At 46.3% G+C, this 20,855-nt stretch overlaps 2 protein-coding genes across 2 annotated transcripts in view; one reads left to right on the top strand and one right to left on the bottom strand.

The window, feature by feature from the left end:
* The window catches only part of Tdp1 (tyrosyl-DNA phosphodiesterase 1), a 77,936-nt gene extending 60,724 nt beyond the window's left edge, over nt 1-17,212 (bottom strand). Inside the window, exons 1-5 of the mRNA XM_028886622.2 lie at nt 17,133-17,212; nt 9,760-10,325; nt 6,405-6,448; nt 4,679-4,734; nt 591-687 (exon numbers count right to left, since the gene is read on the bottom strand). Of these exons, the coding sequence (XP_028742455.1) occupies nt 591-687; nt 4,679-4,734; nt 6,405-6,448; nt 9,760-10,318 (756 nt within the window). The 5' untranslated portion in view covers nt 10,319-10,325; nt 17,133-17,212. The remainder of the gene's footprint in view (nt 1-590; nt 688-4,678; nt 4,735-6,404; nt 6,449-9,759; nt 10,326-17,132) is intronic.
* A 1,075-nt stretch (nt 17,213-18,287) lies between these two features.
* The window catches only part of Efcab11 (EF-hand calcium binding domain 11), a 158,754-nt gene continuing 156,186 nt past the window's right edge, over nt 18,288-20,855 (top strand). Inside the window, exons 1-2 of the mRNA XM_028886625.2 lie at nt 18,288-18,450; nt 18,914-19,009. Coding sequence (XP_028742458.1) covers nt 18,370-18,450; nt 18,914-19,009 — 177 coding nt within the window. The 5' untranslated portion in view covers nt 18,288-18,369. The remainder of the gene's footprint in view (nt 18,451-18,913; nt 19,010-20,855) is intronic.

Here is a 20,855-nt window from a genome sequence, read left to right as displayed (position 1 = left end):
ATCTATGGGGCTCTCCATTTCTCTGGCTGATGTGCAAAGGGATTTAGGACAATTAAGGTGCCGGTGGTGGCTAACAGAAGTCAGAAGTGTCACGGAAGCACAGTCATCAGCTGCATTCAAAGAGAGCCACAGCCACTGGACTGTGTCCGGGAGACCTGTCCCATGCTGAAACCCAGGCCACAAGAAGCACAACCGAGTGCTAGCTGGCCAGGGTGGAGACGCATGCTGCCCCGAACACAAAGGGAGAGAAAGCTCAGCCTGAGACAACCCATGGGAAGAGGACAGCTGACCTCCGATGTAGGAATCTCTGCGTGAGCCAGCAAGATGTGAACTGCTCTGTGTGGTTCCAGAGAGCTGGAAATCTACACCAACATATAGCAGGCACTAGGAGGGAGACTTCCAAGTCAAGATAAAGAAAAACTTTGCGACCATGGGAGTCCCTGCTAGCGGAGTGAGTTACTTCAGGAGTGTTTGAGCCAGAAGGAGACAAGTGTCTGTTGGTGAAGCTAAAGGGAGGGTCGCTGCCCAGAGGGCGAGGATGGACGCAACCAACTGCAGACTGAGCATGAGGTCAAGGCAGAGCAGCTCACCTGGCACAGGGAAACGTTTGCGTAGGGTTTTGCCTGGGCGTGCAAGTGCGCCTTGGCTTCTCTCTTATCGCCGTGCACGAGCAAGATGGGTTTCTTCCTGAAAAGAGACCAGGGGTGGTTAAAATGCACTGTTCACAGAGCTGGCTTCCTGCTTCATTGAGGGGCACAAGGCGCCTAGTCCCTGCCGTTCGTTTCTGACTTGGTGGCTAATATACGATGGCAGTGCTCACTCATGAGTTCCTAAGCCTGGTGACTGATGCAGGCGAGTTACAGCGCTACAAAGTTCTTGAGTATTGGTCTTCCTTGGTTCCAAAGAGCACACAGCGGGTTCTGTGCTCTTGTTTCAGATGGAGTCGACTAAAGATATGAGCTGGTGAGATGGTTCAGAGGGCAAAGGTGCTTGACGACAGGGCTGATGACCTCAGTTTGATGCCCTGGAACTCACATGGTAGAAGGAGAGAACCAACTTCTACAACTCGTCCACTAATCACCAGTGAATCTCGGCATGTGCATACCCACACACATACATGCTCGCACACACAAGATAAAGAAATGTGAAGAAATTAGTTAAAAAAAAAATAGACAATTTTGCTACATAGTGATGTTTCCTTTCTTCCTTGTCTTAAACAAATAATTGTTTTATATTTCACCCTGCGCCTATTTACCAAGCATTAGTACATGCTCTATGTACTGTGCAAGATCCAGGACACAAAAGCAAACAGTCCCGAGCCCCCAGCAAGGTGCAGACTTGCTGACAGGCAGTTAGTCAGTGAACTAGAGCCCTAACTACACTGCACATTTTTCAAATTCTAAAGCCTATAAAAATGTTCTTTAGAACACATCAAAAAGACCTTTTCTGTTTACTGATTTTGAGACAGGGTCTTAATACATAGTGCAGGCTGGCCTTAACTCGATGTTTTGCCCAGACTAGTCTCAAACTCTGTATCCTCTTCTACAGTCTCCCCAGTGCTGGAATACAGACACAAACCACTCTACCTGGCTTGAAAAAGACTTTTAAGAGACACTTCATCTTGTTCAGCTAATCCTTAGAAATCAATGTAAACTCTCCCCAAACAGGAAAAATAGTTTTCTCCAGCAAGCACCCAAGCAAGATAAACAACAGCAGCCGCACTTAGGCTATACTGCGGAAGGCAACGTTGAACTGGAAAGCACCACAGGGTACGCCCATTCAGAGGTATGCCCATTCAGAGGTACGCCCATTCAGAGGTTGTCTGACCTTCTCGTGCCCGTGCTCGCTTTCCTCTAGCTCGCTTTGCTGTAGCGGGACTGGCAGACAAACCGAAGACACACGTGCAGACAAGCATTCCTAATGCTTCCCTACTTAGAAAGAGACAGGACAGCCAGCAAACCACACGGAGGGCAATGTAAGAAATGCTCGTGTTCCCGGGTCACACGCCAGTCAAGTATCAGAACACTAAGCATTAAGGACAGCTCCTTCACGCCTTCATATTGGTTGTTGTGTGGACTCCTGAAGCAGGGCGACACTTGGACACAGTGAGACGCACAGCCTCACCACCTGCACTGCTCCACAATCTAACTCTGGATGTTTCTCCAAGTCACCATTTAGGTCATTCTTGAACCTTGTAGTATCTTCACGACTTTCCCAAGATGCATCTGCTAACAAGGGAGTAGAGAGGACTGTATCCTTTGACTCTGCTAGACTGCTACAACAAAGTGCCCAAACCCAGAGGCTTATGCCACAGAAATCTGGAGCGCTGCAGTTCTGGAAGCAGTAAGCCTGAGATCTGGTGCTAGCAGCCTGCTGCGGGTAGATTGGCTCCTGCAGGGGACTGAGGAAGAACCTGGGCCAGCCTCACTCTGGCTTCTGGGAGCCTCAAGGATTGCTTGGCTTACAGATGGCATTCTTGTGACTTCACCCTCTCTGTCGCTATGTCCAACTACTTCCTTTTTTATAAGGGTGCCAGCACGTTGGATTAGTGACCTCCCAGTGAGCTCATTTCAACTTGACTCATGATTTCTGTGAAGACTCAACCTATAAATATAGTCACATGCAGAGGTACTGAGGCATAGAAATCCAAAGATCAATTCAATCCATAAGCGGCATGGAAGGATTTATAGCCCACACTTGGTCAATGCTGTGGAAAGGTGACATTGGATTTCAAGGTCCTTGAGAAGCAAAGGGAAAACGACCAGTGTAGCGGGTAGCCATTGCAGCTTTGACCTGGAAGTTCCAAGCCCCACTGAGGCTTCGGTAACTGTCTCGCCTACAAGGCGGGGCTCAGAGAGGACCCTGAAGACCTGAGATCCGAATGGGCCAGTTCTCTTGGTTCCTGGACCCTGGACGCTAGAGCAAGACCAAGCAGAGTCTCCAAAGAACACCGCCAGACTGTGCTACACCTTTCCCAGACCCTGTTACCTATCCCTTCACTTGTAAGTTACCCCGCAAAATAAACCTCCCTTTTAACTACTGGAGTGGCCTTAATAATTTCACCAATAGACCAGAAAGCAACAGTGTAACACTCGGGGAACACTGCCAAGAAGAGCTGGGGGCAGGCACCAAGTTATTCCCCCACATCCAGTCTCGCTTCTCTTAACAGAACCCTGATTTCCTGTAGGATAAGGTGGGCTCAGTTAGAAGACTACCTATCTAGCCTTAGAGATGGCTAGTATCACGTGACTAAGCTCTGTTCCACAAAACAGAAGAGACTCGGGACCAGCCAGACCAGCTCAGAGTGGCATGGAAGGAGTATGAGTCCACTCCTTCTCCTCCTCCTCTCTGCTACCCAGAAAACAGACAAGTGGACTGGAGCTTAGGTTGTCATCCTGGACCGTGAGGTAACTCTGAAGACTGATGACAAACACCAGGACGGTGGGACAGAATGACAGAAGAGGTGGGTAGCCAAGTCACACAAAAAGTCCTGGTACTCCGTCTATATCACAGACAGCTACCATTGGGAGTTTAGGCTGCAAAGATTTTATTTTATTTTTTGATTTAAGCTACTGTTAGTTTGAGCTTTCTGTTAATACGCAACTACGGCGAATGTTCTTTTAGTCAACCAAACACCAGGCCTTGAGTGCCAAAGCTGCTGGGGAAATCTCCACATTTTACACTAACGCCCGAGGTTTCCGCAATGATGCCTTAAAAGCACGGGGGTCTCCATGAAGCTGGCATTCTTTCTTGTTGTGTATTCCTCCATCCTACCTACTGTTAGAGGACTCTGCACAAATCTGGGTTACGAACACAAATGGCTGTGTGTAACATGCACGGCTGTTTCTTTGGTCTATATTGCCTCACAGGAGGCTGAAGGGTTGCCAGAGGCAGCACGAAAGTCTGACAGTACCTCAGCTTGGGTAAAGGACGGTCATGACCCCCTTTCTTGACTCCAGATATAGTTCTGGAAGAATCATTTGGGTTGGCACATACAGACCATTAGAAAGTAACAGCTCTGATGTTCTGAGCCAAGTGTGGCATGCTGGCCATGTCTGGGCACACATACATATCTAGACACCACACAGAGATGACTGTTTCCTTCACATTGACATTGCCCATGAAGTTGTTACTTGAGTTGGGATTTGTCCTTATCTACTTCCGGGACAGAGCAAAGTGGAAAACACTGAGTCTCTGAAAAGAATGTGTGTGATTAACTAGGGGAAAAGTGGTCTCAAGCAGAGGCGGTAACTCGTTTGGGAAGGGTTTGCACTGTAAACATGAAGACATGAGTGGATTCCGGAACCCGTGCAAAAGATGCCAGGCATGGCGCTGTGCACCTGAATTCCACAGTTGGGGAGGTGGATATAGGCAAATCCCTGGCACTGGGTCAGCAAAAGAACCTGTCTCAAAAAATAAAATAAAATATAAAAGAAGAGAGGAGATGGCTCCTGAAGATCAACACTCAAGCCTACACACACACACACACACACACACACACACACACACACCCCAAAACTAACTAAATGAATAAAATGCTGTTCTCCCCAAACAAATGTTTTCTTTTTACAATTCTGTCAAGTGAAACACAGAGAGATGGGTGGCTGGTCTGAGAAGTGCAAGTCTAGCATTTTTTTGCAAGTCTGCACTATTTGTACTCTGGAACCATGCGACTCACCTGAATTCTGGTGGGTACTGCTTTACGAGCCAGTCCACATCAAAGCAGTAGTTAAACTAGACGGGGGGAAAAGAAAAGTAAGTCAGCCACATGTATGTTCACAAGGACTGTCACTAAACTGAAAGGATTTCTAAAGCAACCACATGCAAAAGTGTTAATAAACCTAGTCAGTTAGACAGCAATATGCAAAAGTAACCCCAAATTTCCTCTTCAAGAACACTTGGTTAAAGGAATCTGCCGAATGCCCCAAATAGGCTCTAAGGAAAGTATCTGCACATAGGGTGGCAACATTTCTGTTTGTCAGTGGTGTTACTACATCATTCCTAGCAGTCCACACTCACAAAGCTCCCCTGAGCTGTCAGAGACAAAGACCCCAGGACTTTTAGGAAAGGCCATGTCCTTCCAGCACAACTTATCAGTTAGCTTGGTACACTCTAACTTGTTCATAATTAGTAGCTACTGACCGCAAGTTCTAGAGCGTTTTATTGATGAGGAGGCCTCCTCTTCATGCCTGGCCATTCCTGGGCACAGGAGCTCAAGTCTAGCTGAGAAAGAATGCACAGACGCACCCCCTTTGGTTCTCTCTAGATATCAGGAGCACATCCTACAGGAAGGTGGCACCTCTGCTCGCTTCAGGAACAAGACCCTTTTTTCCTGACTAGTCCTTGAGCTTCTGGACCATTATGATGACTTGTTAGCACCAAGGGACCAGCTCAGTGCAGGAAGAACCCTTGAACATGCAGAAGTCGTCACAATTTCTACTCCTTCCTAGTCAGAGCAGAGCATCCGTTTTTCTACACAAATCAAACCTGACTTGGCTGTGGTGATACACTGTGTACCCTAATAAAATATGCCTGAAGATCAGAGGATAGAACAAGCCACTAGATTAAACGTAGAGGTCAGGCAGTGGTGGTACACACCTTTAATCCTAGCATTCGGGAGGCAGAGATCAGTGTGAGTCTCTGTGAGTTCAAAGCCACCCTGTACTACATGAGACTGACTCAGTCTAGGAGAGAAACAGAGCCAGCCAGGCAGTGGTGGCGCACACCTTGAATCCCAGCACTAGGAAGGTTGAGACAGGAAGCGATGGTTGGGCAGAGAAAGGAATATAAGGCGTGAGGAGACAAGAACTAAAGACTTTTCGGCAGAAGCGCCCCTTTCAGCTAGAGGCTTTTTTGGCTGGAGCCTTTCCGGTGAGGACTCAGAGGATCTCAGTCAGAGGATTCGTGGAATCGGCAAGGTGAGACGTGGCAGTGGCTTGCTCCTTTGTCTCTCTGATCTTTTAGCATTTACACCAATATCTGGTACCGAGGTTTTTTTTTTTTTTTTTTTTTTTTTTTTTTTTATTAATAAGACCATTTAGATTAATAAGACCGTTTAGTATTCAAACAACATTTGGTCTTCACCATGCCACCCACCCATCCCAGGGTACTGCACCAGCATCCCATGAAGTTGGAGGTACCTCCCTGACTCTTTCAGGGAGGAATATGAAGTGACTTCTTGGCCAGGCCTTGTGGCCTGATCAAGAGTCAGGTGTTTCCTTTTGAGTGGCCTCCATGCTCTATGCTGATGAGGGCCACGTGAGAGACTGCTGTGTATGGATCCCACAGTATGGCCAGGCTCTAGGCAGAAGCCAGCTTAGGGGACACTGTATAGGACCGAGAAGCCCATCTCCTGTCACATATCTCTCCTCGCCCAAAGAAAAGGCAACTTATTATAAACTCACCTGAGCTGAAGAGACAAGGGTCCCAAACAGAGGGGATAAAATATCTACAAAGACAAAACAAATGGATTCTCAGATAAAAACCCTCTATAACAACTACCCTTTCCAGCAGCAGCCAGTGACAATCAAGAAAAGAGTAAACTGAAAAGCTACTTCAAGGCTAGGTTGTAATATTCTGTAAAACTCAAGATAACATTTCTTTATACGAAATAATATTTATCACATTCCTTGACAAAGTAGAATACAAAACTAAAATCTAAAACTTAAGTGCTGGATGACTGCTTAATATTGGACTCTGTTGATGCACATTAATTACGTCCATTCTTCTCCATGGACCTCTGAATCTTTACTTCCTTCTGTCCCATCTGAGTCCTCAGTGGTGCTTCCCTGTAGCCAGAGAGCACTGGCTTCCCAAAACAGTACACTCACATCCTTGGTACTCTAGGTCACCTCTGAGGACATCCCACTTGGTTCTCCTCAAGCCTGACTTTGGACAGATAAGAAAGGGCATGGTTCATTATCTACACCACAATCAACACCATCTTGCACCAGTATAGCACTTCTTAGGGGATAGACATCGTTCTCAGCACTTTCAATAAATGAACTCAAGCCTCCTGGGGATTCCGAGGTAAGGTGTTACTCTGCCTTTTGGGGTAAGGATCATATCAGGAGGAGGCTGTATGTGACCACACTGCTGGAAGGTCAGGGAGTTAAGGTTTGATGTCTGGCTCTAGGTTGCTGGTACCCACTGAGTTGCTTCTGAGAAGGAAGTGGGCTAGTTCACTTATTTGACAGTTACTGGGTACTTTTCTGTCCTCTAATGAAAGATATTGGGGTCCTGCCCCTCGACAGCCTTTACCCAGAGTTCCAGAAGAGGTGCTACTGGTGGTGGATTAACCTGAGGGGTTCACTAATAAATCTACGTACACTTTATTAGTGAACTATAGTTCTCTAATAAACTCTTTAGTCCGTACACTTTATTCTTCTGAGTCAGTTCTCTCTACACGGCTTCTATTCTGTTCTCACATTTAGCTTCTTTCTTGCCCAATTCTCTCTACATCTTTCTGCTGTTCCCTCTAAGTGCTAACTTGATTCCTTCATCTTAGTTCTGCCCCATCTTGGTCTTTCTCATCTTGTTCTTACCCACCTAGTTCTTCCCCATCAGGCTCTTCCTCATCTCCCATCTTGTCCTTCTAGTTCTTCATCCAGTTCTCCACTCTAGTCCCCCAAGTATCTGAGGCTTACAGTTATATACCCATGCAATAGCAATGCTCTGGCTAAGGCAAGGTCACCAGCTTGAATTCTTACAGGATCATAAAGGCAGATAAGAGTTTTCCTCAGGCAGTGACTGTCAGGCTTTCTTTTACAACCCAAAAGGGGAGTGGTTAAGGGAGGAGGTCAACTAAGAGCTAAAAATCTGTTAATATATCAGAAAAAGGGAATTTATGTGCTCAAATTACATTCCTAGAAGTGGCATCTATAATATTGGTATAAATATCACTAAGGCTGTATAAGAAAGGAGAGTCTGAGCTTAATTTGCACAAGAAACAAAGCTATGCACCTAGGCTTAGGAGACAGGCAGTGTCTCCGTAAGGGTGTTTACCTTAATTCAAGAGACTCAGCAGTTGGAATGAAATGCTTTGTCCTGTCTGCCTTTTGGCTTTGGATGCTAGAGAAGTATATACTTCTTGGGGAAGGTATGAAAGCACACAAAAAATTCATAGTAGGAAACAGCTGATATATTAAAAGCCAAATATCACCAAATACTCCTTGAGACTTGGGCTCCTTTGGAAGAATTCCCCGGATTCCTCCAGGTATAGCTTTACCATATTCAGCTGAATTCCTGCTACATTTCTGTGACTCTAGCAGTCCACTAGACATTGTGCCAGATGTGGGGTTAAGAAGTGTTTGAAGGAACAAAACAACTCATAGGAAAGCTCCTCATTTTGAGACCAGCAGAGTTAGGAGATAAGCTGCAACACAGTCTTCCAGCTGGCCCCCATCTGCGCCTCTAGCTTTTAAACTTCACCCATCTTCCAGGGTCCACTGGAAGCCCCTATCCTCCATGAGATCTACAGAACCTACAGTTATGGCTAGCGTTAGGAGGATACATCAAACAGCATGGATTTAGATACAAGAACTGGATTCAAGTGTGGCTCTACCATTTAACAGCTCTGTGACCTTGGGTAAGTGATGTAACTTTTCTGAACTGCAGATCTGTCACATGTCCAAGGACATTTGATCATCTTATTAGGCTGCTCTGATAATTGAAATATATGTAAAACCCTCATGATGTCATCTCCTCCTTAAATCTTGATGCTGACACCAAGTTGTTACTATTTTATTACATAGAGCAGTCTTTCCATACCCCTCTGCTTCCTATGGCAGTCTCTCCCAGACAAAGCAAACCCACCAGAAACTATCTTATATATCTTCAGGGTACCTACATAAGAGATGCTCAAAATTTTGTGGAGTTGGACTTACTACTATGGAATTAAACCCATCAACATTTACACATCATACAGGAGAATAGAGGTACTACCATGCATTTAATATGGAAAAATTACATTGAGAATATTCTATGCTTCGAATATTAGCCAAAAACAAAAACAAACAAAAAAAACAGGTTAATGTGAGAGGATGCTTATTGTGTCTACAGCCATACGAATACACACTGCTCACTTCACATATCTGCTCTGTTCTGAATCCTCATCCTATACTGTCCTAACTATAGAGAGAATGAGGGGCGAAAAGGGAATCTGTGCCGTTTGAGTCCACGTGTTTCGCTGTTCCTCCGTGGAATGCAGAGAACCACTAGAGACCATTCTCTGCCTCATACCTGAAGCATCCACCTGCATACAACAGTACTCATTTTTGCTTCTTTGTCCTAGGAACCCAAACTAGGTTCTCAAACATCACTAGGCATTGTTAATCCCTGGGGGCTTAGAGTAAGCATAGGTGGCAGGTTCTGACCCCTGAGAGTCTGATTTGATGAACCTAAGACAGAGCTGAGAACTGGCATTTCCAAGGTCCAGGTGATTCTGATGCTGCTGACCCAGGGACCATACGGAGCCACCGTGAAGTTTATGGCACTTAATAAATAGTACTACCAGTCAAGTTTAGTCTTCACTTGGAAAGGTAAACAATTCTAAGCACTGTGCCCAGCATTACTAGGGGCTGAGCTACAGGGGCCTTGAAAAGGACCCTTGGAACCCCACCTGTCTGCCACATGCACTCAGGGTCAACAACCCTCCCCACCAGTTGTTAAGACAGGCTCTTAAAGGCCATTCTAAGCTGTGCCCCCTTGCTTTACCAAGAGGGAAAGGGCTCACCAGCTCCTAAGAACCCTTGTCCTTACCCTTGATGTGGAGGGCTTTGGAGTTGTACTTGGCCTTAATCCCTGAGACTCGAGTGAGGTAAAATTGGAAGGGGTTCCCTTTATCCAGCATGTCCCAGATGTCCTGGCCTTCCCCTGAGGTCTCATACTCATCGTCTGCCCTTTGAGGCCTATGGCTGGCAGGAGGGCTGCGATCTACAGCTTTCTGGGCAGTAGTCACGTTGGGCGAGGAGACATGTTTTTTCTCTTGAACCACCATGTGCTTAGGCTGTTCCTGCTGTGTCTCCGGCTGCTGTTCATCATCGCTGCTGGACAGACACCAGCCGAGACCTTCTGTGGAATCGCTCTTTGGCTTTTTGGGCGGTACCACTGAGTCTGTGTGGCTGAATTTCACAGGTGAGAGCTGTCTCTTGTGCGCAGCCTTGCGGGCCTCTGAGCAGGTGTACGTGGGCTCCTTCACTGCCCCCTGCCCTGCCTGGGGGAGACAGGATGTTGATGGCTTGTCAAGTTTGGACTTTTCATCCTCGCTTTCGTCACTACTGGATATTGTCCACCTCCCATAGCTGCTCTCCTGGGACATTATACTTCTGAAAAGGAATGACGGAAGCATTACTTTCTACTTAATAGGCAACTGGCAACATAACTTCACGGCTCTCAAATTCTGGTCAGATGAGACTGCAATACATGCAGACTTCTGTCACCAGAGGCTGAGCCACTAACCCAGCCCTGGGATCTCTTATGAGGGGCTGACAGACTAAAGGAAGCATCCTAGCCACCTTCTTCCTGTTGTCTTCCTAGCTAGACCTTGGTCTGAGGAGGCCCTAGGAAGGGATTTAAGATTAAGACCATCTTAAGAAACTTTTAAGAATAATTCTGGCCATGTTCATTTTTCATTTTATTTTGTTTTTTGGGGGGACTGAACTTGTGCTTGCTAGGCAAGCTCACCATTAATTAAAAAATAATCACTGTACCTGTTATTATGTATAGGAACTGCTAGCTCTATGTTGGGGAGTGGTATGCATGTGTCTGTGTCATGATGTGGAAGTCAGAGGACAACTTGCAGGAGTCCTACACAGAACCCAGGGATTAGACTCAGGTTATTAGGCTTGGTAGCAAGCACCTTTACCCACTGAACCAACTTCCTGGCTCAAATATAAATATTTATTTGTTGAGAGAAAGGGGTGCAAACAGAGGTCAGCAAACAACTTGAGGGAGTCGGTTCTCTCTCTCTCCCATGTGGGTCCCAGAGATTGAACACAGCAAGTCAAGCTTGGCAGCAAGTACCTTTACTAACTACACCATCTTGCTGGCCCACCCTCCAATTTTTAAAGTAAAAGTAGAATTTACACATTTATCTTCACGCATGTACAGAAACCCACAAGACTTCAGAAACAGCTACGTCTTACATTTCCAAAGCCAGGGACCTACTTAGCTTAGGCAAGCCTCCGAGAGGAACGCCGAATGACCACTTCCCTGTGTATGTACAGTTTATAGGCACCGCCATGAGGACCCAACTCATTTCAGATCATCATGTTACTGGCCATGCCATGACTCAATGACTGAAACCTGCAGGCCAGAACTTGAACTGAAGCCAAACACTTTCAGTTTCCAAATCACACAGGTGGTCTAATTTATACTCTCTTGCTCTCAGAAGAGCAAAATATAGGATCTATGTACTTTCGGAGTTGCCTATGTTATGCCCAGATCATGGGGACCCCCAAAAGACCACTGTGGAGACACAATCCTGCATGTAAAAGCAAAGATCCTTTATTCTTTCAAACTCCGAGCTTGGTCTGTCTTTTTGACGCAGCAATGAGAGAAGAGAGCCCTGAGCTCAAATGGGGTAGGGTTTTTATCATAGCAGAGGTTGGGGTAAGGGGACTTCTAGGGTTCAGGACCCTGATTGGCTGAAAACTGTCTAGGGGTATCAGTAAAACAAAAATAGGTTGTGTGCTAGATTCAAGGGCATCTGGCCACCTTATCTAATGGCTGGAATGTTTGGGATGTTAGGTACTTCCTCACCCCTGGGTAGATCCTGGCTGGTATCAACTTTTCCTGGATCTGGGTGTTGCTTGCCAGTAAGCCTGTCACAGAAGCTGTGTCTAGGCCCCTAAGCCTGTCATGGCTGCTGTGTGGTCAAGCTGTTTTGAGGCCCCTCCACAGGCTACAAAATGCATTCAAGTTAAATAGCAAAGGGCTAAGTGGGTTCCTCCCCACCCCCGCCCCCAGCCTCCTCATGCAATGCCAGGTTAGTACAGAACTCTGAGGAAAACTAAAATAAATATTCAGAAATACATCTCCTATGGTCTGGGCGTCTTCAAGGCTTGTTTCACAGCTGAAGAGGATACATTATAAATAGGGTAAACCAAGACAAAAGGCAGTACTTCCAGGAACTTGTAACCTTCACCAACTAAAAAACAAACAAACAAAAACTCAAAAACAAAAACAAGCAGAAAAAAAAAAAAAAAAAACCAGAACCCCCCAAATCTTAGAAGTAGGAAAGCTTGATTATACATCAGGTTTTCAAGTGAATACTCATGCAAGTATTCAAGCTAAAACAAAAAACATAGTGGTTTTTTTTTTTTTTTTTTTTTTAAAGACAGGGTTTCCCTGTGTAGTTTTGGTACCTGTCCTGGATCTCGCTCTCTAAGACCAGGCTGGCCTTGAACTCACAGGGATCCGCCTGCCTCTGCCTCTTGAGTGCTGGGATTAAAGGTGTGCACCACCACCACCACCACCACCACCACCACCACCACCACCACCACCCAGCAAAAAAACATATAAAACTTTAAGGTATTGATCACTTTTCACAGTTTCTCCCTTACCCATCTTCAATTAATTCCCGTTGGTTCACACAAGGTTTCTACTGAAAATAACACATTCCAAGGAGCTCTGATATAGAGAGCATGAGACATCCTTCATAGCTCACTGTTACACTTAACTTCAACAGCCCGGAACACCACTTTATCAGCCGAAGTGTGGGGGCTGTAGAGTGGATGGGGTCACCTGCTCCTTCAGTAATAGATGACCCTAAGCTCTGTATGTATTTTGAACTTGAATCTGCTTTCTAAAAGGTTTGTGTTAGTTTCAATGGCGTCCAACTCATTTCTAGAGGCTCTGAGAACTCTGTTTAGGTATGTTCCTAAACAGTTTCTGATCTACATGGGTTAAGAAACCAGCTTGTCCCAGCCGACCCAACTGTGACAGGTGTACTGTGCACAGGGCAGTTTGCAACAGGAGACTTTACTTCAAGGAGCTCAGGTGTAGTGTTTCTGAATTTGCTTGTATATTTTTTTATTTTAACAGACACCCTTTATTCTAGACTCTAGAGCAGAACTACTTAAGCAGACCGATTTGCTCTGAAGGGACTACTTAATCCTATACATTTAAAAGGACCACATAAAGAAAAACTCTGGATGAGTTTCTCACTTCCCTAAATTCTAAACCAATGTAGCAAGTGAAAAAGGACCACAATCTGTACAAGACACCCCAAGACCAAGTTCTCAGCACAAAGGAGATTTCATTTGTCCCAAAGGGACAAAGAATTGCCTCTGGATAGAGAGGAGACAGACTGTGGGCCCTAAGCAAATGGTTTACAAAGGGAAAAAGGGAACGCCCCTTGTTAGGAGAGCTGGTTTGTTTTGATTGGGCATGTTAATTAAGGTAATCAAAAGGGGGCTTTTGATTGTTAGACTTTAATACTTTGATAGCTGGATCCTGAGACTTCAGGAAGAGGAAGTGACCAAATAAGGAAAAACTCTGGGGTGGCTAGTTTTAGGAATGTAATCTAACAGGTTAGCAAAAACAGAGGGAATGGGGGAGGGGCAAGGCCTGCCAGGTCCCTTCAGCCAGGAATTTAGTAACAGAATCTTCAATTAAGAGTTCTCAGATTGGGTGTGGTGGCTCACACCTATAATCTCAAGGCTGAGGCAAAAGGATCTTGAGTTTGTGGCTAGCCTGGATAATATAGTAAATTTGAGTCTAAAATGAGCTAAGTATCGAGACTATTTAAAAACTAAGACAATAAAATTTATTTTAAATTCTTTGAATGCCTGTGTCTACAAAGGGCGTAGGTATCGCAGGAGGCTGGAAGAGGGCCGTGGATCCCCCTAGCGTTAATCATAGGTGGTGGTAAGCTACCCCTGCATGGATGCTGAGAACCAAGTTAGGCTCTGAGGAGCAGTACATATTCTTAACTGCTGAGCCATCTCTCTCTGCCCCCCCCCCCCCACCCTTTAATCTGGGTGGGTTGTCAGAAGTATCTACCTCGGTGGCAGAATGCAGATTGCAAGGGCTGGATGGACCCTCTGGGGTCAGTGGTTAGCCAGTTTAGCCTTCCTGATGAGTTCCAAGTCAGTGAAACCAATCAGTCAAAAAGCGCTGCTCAAAATAAAAAAATTAACGAAACTAAGTACTTGGACTTTCTCTCTACATTCATTCTCTATTCTAAAGCGAAGAGCAGGTCTCAGAATTGGGGTGAGAAATGGTTCTGCTTCCAGCATGAGAAAGGAGCGGTCTGCTTTTTTTTTTTTTTTTCCCCCAGAGTCTTGCCTTGCAGTCCAGATTTGCTCTGAACACCCCCCCTTGCTCCTCCAGCTGCAGCACTGGCGTTATAGGTGTGCACCCCCAAACCTCAGTCTTTTCCCCCTTCCCAATACATGAAATATTTCACTGATTTGTGTCATCCTTGCAGACCGCCATGCTGGCCTTCATCATTCACATGTTGGCTGCTGCAAGGAGCCCACTTTTGCAGAATCCAAAGAGATGCTCATCAATCTCTTTTCCCACGTGGATACAGCGACCATGGCCTGTGCTAATAAATCGGAATCCTGGAACCTTGAGGACTCTAGTGACTCTAAATTCTTTAGACAATTTCTCAAGTTTTTAGTCTTGTCTACATTTTCTAGAGCCACACTGGGGGTGGCATCCCTACCAATAACTAGAACAAGTTGGCAAAATAACACAAATAAAAATCTTTGAAAAAGACATTTCTCAGAAAACAAAATCCATTGTGTGGTTCAGGCTTTACATATAGTTTCAGTCTGGAGATTGCTGACATTCAAAACTATGCTGGAGGGCTGTTTACCACTGAAGGCAAATAGCCTTTGTGACATACTAATGAAATTGTACCTTGTCATTTTGTCCCCCAGGTTACCAACCTCATTATGAAAACAAGGTCCTTCGCCTGTTGAAGAAGGGCTGCTGTGATGTAAATGTCAAGATCACGCAGGAAATGACTTCTAATTTGGAGGACTGGATCTGGTCAGCATCACAGTTTACTGCTCCCTCATACAGGACCAGGTTCCTTCTAAAATCTTTTAAAAGTTCCCGAGGCCCAGCCTGACAAGGACAGACTCCCAATGACTTTCTTTCAGTGGTTTATCAGGCAGTGCCCAGGAGGGCAGAAGTCCAAAGTCACAGTAGCAGTAAGTGATGTCAACAGAGAATTACAATATAGGTACACCCCCGCTACCCACCCCAGTCCCAGCCCTGATTCAGAGCATTGGTGTTTCCTCCAGTGGGGACACCTGGGACCTGCCACTGACTGACCACATGCGACAGCACCTCCCTTCCCATTCCAATTCAGTTTCTGCTTAAATCAAGGAGAATGCTGTAGTGTTGAAAAAAATGCTTTGCATTTCGCTTTTGAACTACAGTGGTGGGCCCCTGTAACACTTGTGGATTCCCTGTCAGCAGACTGTAGCTTGTGAGTCCATTATAGCTACAATGGCAACATAAAGTCTACTTTGTAAAAGACAGTATTTGCATAGTAGTGGATTCAAATAAATAATAGCATATGTGTAAATAAAAAATAGCATATGTGTAAAGAGGATAAAAACTAGGGAGGCAGGTGAGGCAATGAGATTTGGCAAACACTGCACCAAGATGAAAAAGAAATCTTATAAAATACTTTCACTAGACAGTAACTCAGAATGTCATCAGAGGTTTTATTAAGGACTTTAAAAAAAAATGTCCATGGAGAGTTAGAGATTTGGCTCAGTGGGTTTGCAATCCCCATCACCCCATCCCCACCTAAAAGCCCAGCATGATTCGCATACCTGTAACCCCAACATTGCGGTAGAGACAAGCAGGTCTCAAGAATTCAATGGCACCCTGGAAGAAACTGTCATCTTCCCTTTCAGTGAGACCCTGACTCACCACAATAGGGCAGAGAGCAAGAGGAAGACACTCCACAATTGCATACCCATTCTCTCTCTCTCTCTCTCTCTCTCTCTCTCTCTCTCTCTCTCTCTCTCTCTCACACACACACACACACACACACACACACACACAGTTGATGCAGAAATGCACTCTAATCAGAACTCTAACCCCAGCTGAGCAGACCCTGAGTATTTCTGCTACATTGACACTGCTCCTCGGACCTTTGAGACCCAGGCACCAAACTCCTCATGGAGGTCCTTCCTCTGAGCCCAGTAGTAAGCAGAATTAAGAACTGAGAATAAAGAGTTAACAAATTACAGCGTCTATCCTAGGCAAGTTTAACTTCAGGGCGAAAGGCACAAATTAACACATAAAAAATTTAAAAGTCAAGATGATTAGATGCTCATTACATTTTACAGGAATAACCTTTCTTTGGAATCATTTCTGGAGCAGCATGTGAGACCCGAGGATCAGCAGGCTAAAAGACAGGTGAACAGCGTTGCAGACAGATGGAACCCAACTTGCAAAAGGCCAGGAGGTGTTAACAGGGTACTAACCCTAATATAGGCATGGTCCAGAAAGAAAGGGATGGGAGATGTGAGGTAAGGCTGTCAAAAGCCAAATTTTATTCTTAAAACAATGGGACTCTCACTCCGTGTTTTAGCAAGAGGAGTGCCTTGGCCAGTTTAACCTTTTGAAATGAGTATATTCCGTACAACTCTGTGAGCACGTGGCAATAAAGACGCTTCCGCAGGAGCTGGGGTACCCGGTGCGTAAGGAGACTGCCATGGAGAAGTGGGTAATTTGGGGGTACGCTAAGCAAATCGTGAAGCTGTCAACTTGCCCGGGCGCTCAGCTCTGCCCGGACACCATGGCAAGGGTGACAGACTCACTTCACCCTCAAGACACCCTATTTCACGGCCGTCCCATCATGTGGAAAGTCAGGGCAGAGAGGTTCAGAGCGTGCCCCGTGGGGGGCGCCTGCCCCTCCTCGCCTTTGCAGAGCGCTCCAGGGGCAAGGACCGCACGATCCGGGGCTCGGGGAGGAGGGGGCCGTGCCCAAGGACCCCGGCCTCGACGGTCTCCTCGCGGTCCGCACCGAGCCCTGCAGGCCTCCCAACTACCACGTCGGATGGCCCAGGCCAGCGCGCCGCCATCAGGAGGGCGGGCGCAGAGTTAGCGCCGCCGCCAGAGACCGCCCCGAGACGGCGCCCGCAGCCGCAGACACCTACCTGACCCGCCAGGCCTCCGCCGCCGAGACCCCGCCCCGCGGCGCGCCTGCGCATGCGCCTAATTCAAACCCTCTGGCGCCGCTGCCTGGTCGGCCGGCGGCTTCCACTTCCGGAAGCCCGCCGCTGGGCCCTAAAGTCCGCCTCATTCGCGGGAGAGCAACAGGACTCGGATAGGGCTGGGTGGGCGCTACTGGGAAGCCAGCTCCTCGCGCTCTCCGCTCTTTCCTGTTGACACCTTAAGAAGGGAGAAACAGAAAACTGCAGGCTAGGTTCTCTGGTAGTTAATTAGCAAACGACGCCCTCTTTCTGGGGCTGCTCTTAGGCAGTCTCAGGCTCGCAGGGCTAAGGCGGCAGCGTGCTTTCGGAGATAAGTGAGCTGAAGTAAAAGGCAGCTGCTTCAGACTTTAGCATCTGCTGCAGGATAAAAAATTAAATGAGTTCCCATAAAGCTCAGCACCTCGAATGACTCTCCTTTGCAATGGGCGTGTTCTTGTCAGTCTCACTGATCTGCCAGAAGGGTAGAGGAGTCTGGTATAAGTCAGTCTGGAAAACGAAGTTCTAGTGCACATTCCTCCTCTTGTATAAAGATGTCTGCTGTGGGATGCTTGGGCTATCCCTTGAGTCAGCCTCATGGCTTCCCGGAGGTTGATTAATTCTGTGTAAACATTCTAACGGATCGTTTCGTTTGTCTTCGTTGTGCTAAGTGCTGGGGTTACCAAGAGGGCGAAAATAAACCTAGTAGCTGCCCTGAGATCGCCGTGCATTTAAAAATGAATCTTGGGAGTTCACTCAATCTCGTGTGCGTGTGTGCTTTCTTCACATTATTTTGTGTCTCCTACAAAGTCTAGAAAAGACGTGGGTCAAGATAATCAAAGAGAGTTTATTGCAAGTTTGGTAGAAAGCCTGAAAGCAATCAGAACATGTTTTAAAAAGCATCGAGAGTCACCCAAGATCCCTCAGCGGCGTTCAAGGAGTCAAGAAAACTGAGAAGGGGCGGAACTAAGCACTGGGGGCGGGCCTTGGGAGCTCCTCCCCGTTGTTAAACAGCACGTTTGACCAATGACACTACGAAATCAACGCCAGTGGCTCTGAGGCTGGCCAATGGGAGGAGACGTTGGAGTTGCGCGGTGAAGTTGAGTCCCAGTGGTGGTGGGCGTGGCCGCGGTGGGCTGTTCGAGCTCCCTTTGGAGAAGTGGAGCTGCCTGGGTTGGTCTGGGCGGTGTTAGTGTCGCTGTCCATGGCGATGTTCCCGTCAGAGGCAGGCGCCAGGCCGCGGACTTGCGAAGCCACCGCCTCGGAACGCAGGAAATGGGTGGAAGTAGGTGTGGGAGCGCGACCCGAGTTCGGACTCAGCTTGACCAGGGCCACTTCGGTCACCACTCTTGGGTCTCCCTCAGCCAGGTTCTAATCGGCTCTGAAAAGAACTGTGCTTACAACCAAGTCACAGCTGCAGGACTGATTTCCCTGCCCGCCACACCTCACCTGCATTAGCTTCTCTCTTCCCACCCACCCCCTTTGCATCACCTTCCGAATCCCAGGACACTGAGCTTTGTCGTGTTTTATTTCAGTGGTTTAGAAGAATTGATTTGTCAGCCTAGAGATCAAGCCGCTGAAACTTTGGGGATGGGGGCCAGAGAGACGATCTTAACTCAGTGTTTATATTGCTTGAGAATTAAAACTAGGGTAATGAAACTGCATTTTAAAAGCCCCACAACCAGATTGAGTTTTAGATGTTTGTGTTTCTGGTTTCTGGCTAATTGTGGATGTTTAATATTCCTTAGGTATTTAAAGCATGTGATGAAGACAACAAAGGCTACTTAAGCCGAGAGGACTTTAAGGTTGCGATTGTAATGCTGTTTGGATACAAACCCTCCAAGGTTAGAACTTTCTCTCTCCCTTCTGCTACTCTCTCGTCTTTCCTCTCTTTTCTCCCTTCTTTGGATGGGGTAGATAATGCTATAGAAATGTGTCCAAAGAAAGTTGTCCCGGACTCCTTTTTGATATCTATGGAGCAAATTTATGAGCTGATTTATAAGCCATTCCTAAGATGTTTCCAGTGCATTCCACACACCCTCCCCCCAAAGGCCCAACTCAGGCACGAATTAGATATCTATGCCAATGGAGCCAACAAAACATCTCCTAAAATTTATAAGAAATATGAGATGGTAGAGAGAATAGGCTGGGAGTCAGGGTGGTGGTGTAATAGGTGGAATTCGCCTACTAGTTCATATATATAGTAGAATTTCTGGGTGGCTTTCTTTAATTGATAAAGTAATACATTCATACAGTCCACAAAATCCCTTCTCTTTCCACTAGACTAGGGTTTCACTTAATCAGTTTCTTCTGTATTGTTCTACATACATGTGTATGTAGTTATAGTCTTCTACTGAAAATATTAGTTGCATACTCTTATTTTAACATGCATTTAACACATTGCATTAGCAACAACTCCAAAGCACACACCACTACCACCTTAAAAAAAAATAGTTGTATTCTCTTTTGTCCATTTACCTTTTGTTGTTGTTTGAATTAATTTCAGTTCCTGCAAGCATTGTTGAAATGGACATCCTTTTACATCTAAACACACACACACGAGTTGTCTTTGTGGAATATATATTGGATCTGTAATTGCAGTGTTTGGGAGCATGAGGCAGAGAGATCAGGAGTTCAAGGCCAGTTTGTACTACATGACAAGACAACATTTTAGGACAATGGCAAATAAACAAAAACACCAAAATTCCTAGAAATATAATTGGTAGTCTCAGGATATATACATTTGAATTTTTTTTTATTACCTGTCTTTTTTTTTTTTTCTTTATTGAGAGAGACAGACAGTCAGACAGACAGTGGCCCAGTGAGTTTCATTAGGGTTGATTATGGGAACATGGGTAAGAGTTTGTTTACAAGGACATGGGCACCTTACCAGGGTCTACACCACTGATGAAAATATCTCTTTTCCCTATCAACTGTTAACGATGTATAAATCCTCAGGGAGGGTAGGGTCCCATGAGCCTCTTCCCCTTCCCTGGCAGAGTGTTGACAGGCCCAGGCTTGTGCAGGTAGTCACCGCTGGTGTGAATGCAAGCGTGCAGAAACTGCCTTGCCCAGAAATCAGCCTTGGCTCTCACCATGCCCACTTCCTGAGGTTCTTCACTTCTTTCCACACTGCTCCTTTCACAGTGGAGGGTGCACTTGAAACATTGTGGCTGTTACTCTCCAGAAAGGGCTGCACACCTTCCGGTAATTAGACCGCAGCTGAACCCGGATGAACCTTCTATTTCTGTAGCTAGTTTCCTGCTTACCTGTCTTTGTGCTGTTCTGTTTGCCTGCTGTACGAAGTCTAGAGACGGCTCCATTCTTGTTAAACGGCTGAACTGGAACTAATCAGAGTTAAGACACTGTACAAATTCAAAAGAGGAAACTGTAACCATCAAGCAGCAGCACTCCTATGCCTAGAATGCCCTCCCTGTCCCCAGAACTGACAGCTAGGGGCTCTCCTGCTCTCATGAGAGGGTGTAGCCAGGGACTCTGTGATACCCCACTTCCGTACCCTTGCACGCGCTTGAGTGCACCACAACTCCACAGTAAATATATTCTGTCGTCCCCCCCCCCCCCCCAACACACACACATAGGTTTTGCAGACGGCTTGCAGGATTCAGAAAGCTGGAGATGCTCAGCTCCCGAGAGGCCAGTTAGGAGTTCAGAGTGCTAGCCTGGACTAGC

The sequence above is a fragment of the Peromyscus leucopus genome, chromosome 14 (genome assembly GCF_004664715.2).
Source record: "Peromyscus leucopus breed LL Stock chromosome 14, UCI_PerLeu_2.1, whole genome shotgun sequence".
In the NCBI taxonomy this organism is placed as follows: Eukaryota; Metazoa; Chordata; class Mammalia; order Rodentia; family Cricetidae; genus Peromyscus; species Peromyscus leucopus.
This window is presented reverse-complemented; position numbering and strand designations above follow the sequence as displayed.